At 34.8% G+C, this 8804-nt stretch overlaps 1 protein-coding gene across 1 annotated transcript in view; it reads left to right on the top strand.

The window, feature by feature from the left end:
• The window catches only part of LOC107560030 (tricarboxylate transport protein, mitochondrial-like), a 28559-nt gene that overhangs the window by 17167 nt on the left and 2588 nt on the right, over window positions 1–8804 (top strand). Inside the window, exons 3-8 of the mRNA XM_016244088.1 lie at window positions 799–898; window positions 4516–4587; window positions 4670–4810; window positions 4887–4966; window positions 7854–7958; window positions 8099–8214. Of these exons, the coding sequence (XP_016099574.1) occupies window positions 799–898; window positions 4516–4587; window positions 4670–4810; window positions 4887–4966; window positions 7854–7958; window positions 8099–8214 (614 nt within the window). The remainder of the gene's footprint in view (window positions 1–798; window positions 899–4515; window positions 4588–4669; window positions 4811–4886; window positions 4967–7853; window positions 7959–8098; window positions 8215–8804) is intronic.

Below are 8804 nucleotides of genomic sequence, written 5' to 3'. Positions count from 1 at the left end.
CTGTTTGGCAATATTTTGGATTTTGAAAAGCCTGTTGACTTTTGCCGTTTATCTAAGGTGATTTTGGAAGTTTTTTTAAACATTCGTTTCTTATTTAATTGGTTCCACATTGTTTGCTGATATTTACCTTATTTAAACTTTGTGTAATTTATTTATTTTATTTGACATCCAGGTGTATGCCGTGCCTCCGAGCTTTCTTACTCGTTTTGCTAATAAACGTTCTACATTTCTTATTTATTTGGTTATGTATTATACATGTTTACTAATTTCCAGTTTTGTATACCTATTTAAACTTTATGCAAGTTATTTATTATTTTATATTAGGCATAACCTGCCCTATAGCATGGTGTATTTTTATTTGTTTTGTTAATAAAAGTTCTATGTTTTATATATAGGCTAAAGTGAGTTTGACGCTGTATTTTGTTGTTGTTTTCAAGCAATTGACGCCGAATTGCTGCTAATTCGAAAGTGAAACTAAAATGCGCACGCCACTTTTACAACCTATTTAAAAGCGAAGGAAAGCGAGGAAAAGAGGGAGCGCCCCCGGTTTAATTTTTTCGGTGGGAAAATTTCCTCACCGTCACAACCTTACTGAAGACTGGAGTAACGATGCTGAAAATTCAACTTTGATCACAGAAATAAATTACAGTTTACAATATATTCACAAAGAAAACAGCTATTTTAAATTCTAATAATATTTCAGTTTTTACTGTATTTATGATCAAATATATGCAGCCTCGGTGAGCAGAAGAGGCTGTCTGAATCAGCTGTAATGATATCATGATCTTTTCTTCACAGTGGACTGTGTGTCACAGACGGTCCGTCATCACGGAGCGAAGGGTTTATATCGAGGCCTCAGCTCGCTGCTGTACGGATCCATCCCTAAATCTGCAGCCAGGTACATAAACGCACTCTAACAGATGCGTCATCATGCATACTTGAGTTGAGCGGCCGATCTGTTTCAGACAGCTGACATTTATTATGCTGATTGTTTTTGTTGAAGTGAGCAGCTCTTTCTCATTCAGAGGCGGGTTTGGTTTCTCCCGTGAGTCTGTGTGTTTGATGTGACGGAGCAGCAGTGCGTTTCAGACTGATGCTCTCTGGTCTCTGAGGAAGAAGACAGAACTGACTTCAGCGCACGTAAACACACATCAGCTTCTGTCACCCTTTACTCACCCTGCTGTCGTTCTGCACCCGTATGACAAAAACTACATTTACATTTAGTCATTTAGCAGATGCTTTTATCCAAAGCGACTTACAAATGAGGACAATAGAAGCAATCAAAATCAACAAGAGAGCAATGATACACAAGTGCTATAACAAGTCTCAGTTAGTTTAACGCAGTACACGTAGCAAGGGTTTTTTAAATAATATAATAAATAAAAAGAAAACAGATATTAGAGTACAAAAAGATTAGAGAAGCAAGTGTTAGTTTTTTTTTTAAAGAAAACTAGCAGAAAATGAATAGAGTGCAAGTCTAAAAGGGACAAGTGTTTTTTAATTTTTTTATAAAGAATAGAATTAGAATTGAGAGTGCTAGAGTTAGAGGGTCAGGACTCGGCTGCTGGGATTGAGTTGGGCAGGTCATTCCACCAGGAGGGAACATTTAATGTAAAAGTCAGTGAAAGTGATTTTGTGCCTCTTTGAGATGAACAATAAAGCGACGTTCACTTGCAGAACACAAGCTTCTAGAGGGCACATAACTCTGAAGTAATGAATTTAGATAAAGGGGTGCAGAGCCAGCGGTGGTTTTGTATTTCTCCACATAACCACATTTCATAGTGACCGTGTCCACTAGGCTCCAAAAAAGAACAAAACTGTGTGATTAAAGCACCGTAAAAGTATCCTAACATTAGTCCATTCACTCGTGTGCTGTTTTCTAAGCGTTATTATTTTAGTATTATTAATTTACTGTTATAGTTTTTATGAATATTTTGAATTTGTTTCTTTAATATATTTAATATTTTCATTTTAGTTTTAGTAATATTATGTTATGTTTTTAGTTTTTAGTTTATTAATATACTGTTATAGTTTTATGTTGATTTTTATTTTTATATTTTTCATTTTCATTTTAGTGAAAGTTTTAGCAATTTTGTTGTTTTTGCCATTTTTAATAGTTCAGCTATATAAGTATTATACTTTTTTTGAATTTTTTTATATTTTTCATTTTCATTTAAGTTAGTTTTAGTAATTTAGTTTTTGTCATTTCTGTTCCTTTTTTTATTTATCTATATCATTTTTATACTTTTTTAGTTTTTAGTTCATTAATAAATATACTGTTATAGTTTTTATTAATATTTTGAATTCGTTTTTATTTTTATGTTTTCCATTTTCATTTTGGTTAAAGTTTTAGTAATTTTATGTTTATGTTTTTGTCATTTGTATTAATTTTTAAAAGAATATCTATATAATTTTAGTAATTTTGTTTTAGCTCAATATACTTTTACAGTTTTTATAAATTTTTTGAGTAAATTTTTATTTTTCGTTTTCATTTTCATTTTAGTGAAAGTTTCAGCATCTTGGTTGTTTATGACATTTTTATTAGTTTTTTTTAAAGATATATCTATATTAAATATATTGTTTTAAATGTATGTATACAATTATTATACTTTTTAAAATTAATGTACTGTTATAGTTTATATTAATATTTTGTTTTATATGTATATTAAGTTTTTATTTTTATATCTTCCATTTTCATTTTAGTTAAATAAAAAATAACAATGAAAAATAAAATTGATTTAAAATATATTAAAAACAACAGCAGCATTAGCATTTTCCATTAAAAAAATCTGATTTCCAGACAGGTTTGAAATAACATCACGGTGAATAACTTCATATTTGGGAAAACGATTTCTTTAACATGGAGAGAAAACAGGAATAAAATTCTACTAGGATTCAGACCTGCATGAAAAGTCGAAAGTGAAACACGTGTCCAGACAATTGTTCCCATTCTAGTTATTCTGTATCTAATTCGTCTCATGTTTAGTGGTGCTTGTCTCTTTAAGGCCGTGTCGTCTGTCCCTTCATCACTCTGATTGATTATCGTCTTCCTCCTCCTCTTTTCATTAGCTGATTGCACTGGTTTTGTGCGGGTGACCTTGTGTTTGTCCTGCTAATGGATCCAGTGCTGTACGTCTGACACTGACCGCTGGATCCCAGCCCAGATTGCATTTACGAGCAGCGTCTTATTTGAATGCAGCTGTTTTCCAGAGCGCCGCACCCAGACCATCTGCTTCAGCTCTGGTAGATTTACACTGGTTTACAGAGGGCCTGCAAACGCACATATCCTCAAAATCAACTCAGTACAGTTGTTGTTGTTTTTTTGCATTCGTGCTACAAAATGTGCAGTATACAAAACACTGTGGAGGATCGTATCCCACAATGCAATGCACTCAGCTTGACCTGGAAGTCATATCAACCCTTCATTATTTAACTGGACTGCCAAAAATAGAACAATTTTTATTTTCTAAGATGACTTTATGCTGTAATTAAAGATGCAAGTATGTGTTTATTCTAGTGTTTGTAGAATACAGTATACATTTTTTTGTATAATCACTATTTAGTGCATACCAGTGTTATTTTAGTATCATTAAAAGACTAGTCTATATTAATATATTAATATATTGAATTTGTTTTTATTTTTCATGTTTTATGTTTTCATTTTAATTCTAGTTAAAATATTTTTGTGTTTTTTATCACTTTTATTCGTTTTCGTTTTAATTTTTTTGTGATTATATTTATATGGTTTTAATAATATTTTATCATTTTAATATTTTTATTTCAGTTTTAGTTATTTTAGTACTAGTTACAACAATGAGAAATGTTGCTCTGGTTACTACAGCCAAATTTATTTAATTTTATTTTATTTCAGTTAATAGTTATTTTATTTCAAGTTAATAAACTGTTATAATTTATATTGCTATCTCAAATTAGTTTTTTTAATTCTTATATTTTTCATTTGAGTTAATTTTAGTTGTTTTATTGTCATTTTTATTAGTTTTTTAAATATACCTATATGATTTTTATACATTTTTGTTTTAGTTTATTAATATACTGTTATAGTTTTTATTAATATTTTGAATGAGTTTTTATTTTTTAGATTTTCATTTTAGTTCGTTTTAGTAAATTTGTTGTTTTCATCATTTTTATTGTTTTTTTTCAATTATGTCTATATACATGTTTTAAATATTTGTTTTAGTTCATTAATATAATGTTATAGTTTTTATCAATATTTTGGAAGAGTTTTTATTTTTGTATTTTCATTTTATTTCGTTTTAGTAATTTTGTTGCGTTTTTGTCATTTATATAAATTTTTTATTATATCTAGATATTTTTATACATTTTGTTTTAATTCATTAATGTACTATTATTATTCATTACAGCGAGGTGGTCTTTCTGCTGGACCTTAGGCCTGTCGCACCTCCTACGGTGCCTATGGTGGACTATGCATGGCAGGGGCGTCCTCTTCCCTGAGGCAGGCCTAAACCTGACCGCATACCACGTGGTTTTCTGCAGGGTCTTCAGCTGGGGACCACCGCTCATTGACGTTTCGCCCCTTAACCCAGAACGTCTCCTGGTGGCGGGGCAGTGAACAGGGACGTCTCCCTGACACCCCCTGCAGCAAAACCTAATTCGATGTTACTCCCCAAGCCTTGTCTCGTCGTTTCAGCCAGAGCCAGTGGCTTGCTTTCTCCGCTTCCTCAGAGAGCTCTTTGGTGGATCTGCTCAGTGTGGCTCCCCGTAGTCCCAGGTCCTTGAGCAGGCATGATATTGATCTGCCCACAAAGCCTCTGGCTCCCACCTCCACCGGGTACAGCCTCACACTCCATCCACCTTCTCTGCACTCCGCAACCAAGTCTGCATACTTCGCCTTCTTTCTCTCGTAGGCAGCTTCCAGTCTCTCCTCCCATGGCACTGTCAGCTCGATCAGTATCACTGACTTCACAGCTGCAGACCACAGCACCACGTCTGGTCTTAATGTGGTGCTGCATATCTCGTGTGGGAACTGGAGCTACATTATAGTTTGTATTAATGTTTTGAATGAGTTTTTGTTTTTATATTTTCCGTAGTTCATTTATATATATATATAAAACTCAGCCATTGTGAGCTTGTGCTGATAACAAGTACTGTAGCATAATGCTGTTTAAATCATTTATTAATGCATACTGCAAACTATTTCACAAGTTATTTGAAAACTAGTATGCAATATAGTATGCAAAACAGCCAGTCTGTCTCGGTAGTGTCAGTTTCATCCTGTCATGCTGAAAAAGCTACATGAATAGTGCAGGATGGATGATTTTAAAATTGAATTTGAGTCAATTGAATTTGATGGAGAGAGAGAGAGAGAGAGAGGCAGATGGAGAGATTGTGAAATGTATGGTGCCAGCGGAGACATTAAGCAGACAGACGAGTCAAGCGTTCAGGTTGAATGACAGACAGTTTGTGTTTAGCTCGTCTGTTTGTTCAGTGCTGTGCTGTAAAAAGCGCTCGACTCTGCTGGATGTCCTGCGATCGTATCTGTCTTGAGCACCAGAAATAAAGTGGAGCAGGTAATAAAAACACACGGCTGCTTCCTGCTGCTAATGGACACCTGACGCTTTACTGCTGACGCGGCGGCGTTCAGGAGGAAACGCTTTAGTACGCCACAGACCTGAGTCTGAGGATTGTGACTTGTGGCTAATCAGTGTGTCTGCATGTATATGTTTGTGGAAATGCATGTCTGTGTTTCCTTTATGTTAACAAGTAATATACAGAGTCACTGACTGAATTCAGAAAAGCATACTAGCGTACTATTCTTGCTATTTCTGCCACATATAGCAAAAATAGTAGGAGGAGTATCCTAGTATGCTGTTTTGAATTCAATGTCTGTCTTGCTAATGGGAGTTACATCCTTTGTTTAATTTTTAATTCATTTTTATTAGGGTTTCGAGTGTGTAGCGCTGAAACCCTATTGTAATTGATAGAATGGCCAAGGATCAACAATCTCCACCTAAAACTGATCAGCAGACCAAACCGTAAGTCGTAGAGACTTGAAACTTGGAGGGATGGTAGTACTCACACTGTCTACAAGGTCACCAATGCTTGCCCCAATCGGCCTCACGGGGGCGCTGCAGCGATCAAAAGTACGGAATCTCTCATAACTCCTAAACCGTTGGTTGCAGGCTCAAGTGTCTTATGTCATTGGAATCCTTGGCTCATGTCGGAAAAAATGCACACCTCGGATTTGATGGTCTGCGAAATTTTTGGGTATTTTGGATTTTTTGAAAAACCTACTTTTGCGAACTAGTCCTAGGTTTTTGCCTGATCGGAACCAAACCAGAGTAGAAAGATTCTCTGGAGAGTGGATATTAATAATTATCAAAAAAAGTCAAACTTTCCACTGTGTAAGAGCTCAATCTGAGGTCACATGAAAAAAATCGTGGAGCTTGGCCACTTGGTGGCACTATAATAGGGAAAAAAACTTAAAAAGCTGCGCAACCATTTGTCCAATCAACATGAAAATTCATATGCGGTGTCTTTGTCCGAAGTGACACAAGTGTCTATGAGGACATTCGCGTATCTCAAAAAGCATGGCCACCATCAGTCAATGAAATTTGAGCACCTATTAGACAAGGTTAACAGAGGCCGATTGGAAAGAAACTCAGTGGGCCTGTTTGACCCATAGCCCTAAAGGTCTGTGAGAAATTTAGAAGAAATCGGCCACTGGGGGGCGATATGGCATTTTTCAAGGGTGTTAACAGGCACACAATATTCATATCATATGATAGATCTCCTCATTCTGAACAACTTTGCCTCTAGAAGCACTGCTGTCAATCAAATCGTTCATTAATTATTCAAGATTTTTTAAAATATACCTATATGACTTTTATAAATTTTTGTGTAAATTGTTTGTTTTAGTTCATAAATTTTCATTTTAGTTAGTTTTAGTACATTTGTTCGCACACATCGCGAAATGTATTGTCAACACTGTTCCATGATTTCTGAATCAAATAGCTTTGAAACTGAAAAGTTCAAGCATATATTTCTTAATAACTAAATCCCACAGCTTCACTACTAGTAGAGAGACGCTGCCAGGTAGAATTAATTCACACGCAATCGCTCTCATGCATTCATATGAATGTAATCTTTACTGTGCTACTTTATCTGTATCTGGTTTAGAACGAGCAGAAATCTGTGAGAAATATAACAGAATTTTCCCCATGACAAGAGTTTAAAAAGAAACAATTCATCCATGTAGACCCCTTAATACAATCATGACATGTCTTAGTTTTTCTGGTCGAGATTATTTTTTAAATATATTTCACTTTATATTATTTTCCAACCCACTGGTCCCATGTAGGGGATGCTGGAGCATTATTTTATTTTATTAATTTTGTTATTATTATTATTATTATTTTTTAAACCACTCGGGATGCTGGAGCTTTTCTATTCTATTCAATTCTATTCTATTCAAACCACATGTCCTTTGTAGGATCTTGTGGTTTCTGGTTTATTTTATTTTATTTTATTTATCTACAAATAAGCCAAATTAAAAAGGTGATCTAGCAAGCAATTGCTATTGCAATGATTATATTTTGTATTTTATTTTATTTGTATTATTTTTGCATTGTCTATCATTTATTCTGGTGTGCTTTTCTCGGAAACAAAAGATTGTGTGCGAGTTATTGTATTGCAAATGATCCATATTGTCTCAGATTTGTCACTCTTGACAATTAATTTTTTATTTGATATAGATATTCACGCAGTTGCATATAAGTGAATAAAACTACGCCGTACATAGTGCACATGATCGGTTATTTATAATGTTTGTATTCCATAAGTGATGCTCCTAGCGCTCTGTATGTGTCTCTCAGGAATCAGAGGGACGTATCAAGGCCTCACAGCGACCGTCCTCAAACAGGGATCCAATCAGGCGATCCGGTTCTTCGTCATGACCTCTCTCAGGAACTGGTACAAGGGTGAGTGTGAGTGTATGTGCATCAGCAGTCTCACACTATAAAACACTATCTGAGCTGCACTGCCCTCTGCTGCTCATCGAGGTGATGGCAGATAGAGTCTCCTCTGGTGTCACATCAGGATGTTTTTGGATGTTTTCTAGGTGACAATCCCAACAAATCCATCAACCCCATCGTCACAGGAGCGTTTGGTGCGATTGCTGGAGCGGCGAGTGTGTTTGGAAACACACCGCTGGACGTCATCAAGACCAGAATGCAGGTACGCAGAGCGTTTATCTCAATACAAATCAATCCTGATTTCATATCAAAGCACTTGATATGCTGCATTGAAACACACCTTATTCTTTCTGTTTTTGATAATCCAGCCACTTTATTTTCTCTATCCATGTGCAATAAATTATAATTTTTTTTTTACAAATGTCATGAATTGATTTCTATGAACTGTATTAGTTATATAATATATACTGTAACCTTTGACCATTATAGCAAAGCAAATAAAAGCACTTTTTTTAATTTAATTTGTAATTTTTTTAATTTATAATCTACAGCGTGTGCCAAAAGTGCTGTACAATTTCAAAATAAAAATAAAATAAATGAAAACTTGAATACAGTAAGATACAATAATAGAAGAAAAAAGAAAACAAATAAATATATTAGAAAATGAGAATAAAAATGATCAAATAAGCAGCTCAGGACGTTTCTGATTTCTGGCCCGAGTGTGGTAGTGTGTGAGTGTGTGTGTGTGTGTGTGTGTATGGGTGTGTGGGAGTGTGTGTGTGTGGGGGGGAGTGTGGTAGTGTGTGAGTGTGTGTGTGTGTGTGTGTGTGTGTGTGTGTGTGTGTGGGTGTG

Source organism: Sinocyclocheilus grahami, unplaced genomic scaffold (genome assembly GCF_001515645.1).
Source record: "Sinocyclocheilus grahami isolate Dianchi unplaced genomic scaffold, SAMN03320097.WGS_v1.1 scaffold708.1, whole genome shotgun sequence".
Taxonomy (NCBI): domain Eukaryota; kingdom Metazoa; phylum Chordata; class Actinopteri; order Cypriniformes; family Cyprinidae; genus Sinocyclocheilus; species Sinocyclocheilus grahami.
The sequence above is the reverse complement of the archived record's forward strand: the minus strand, read 5'-3'. Positions and strand labels throughout refer to the sequence as shown.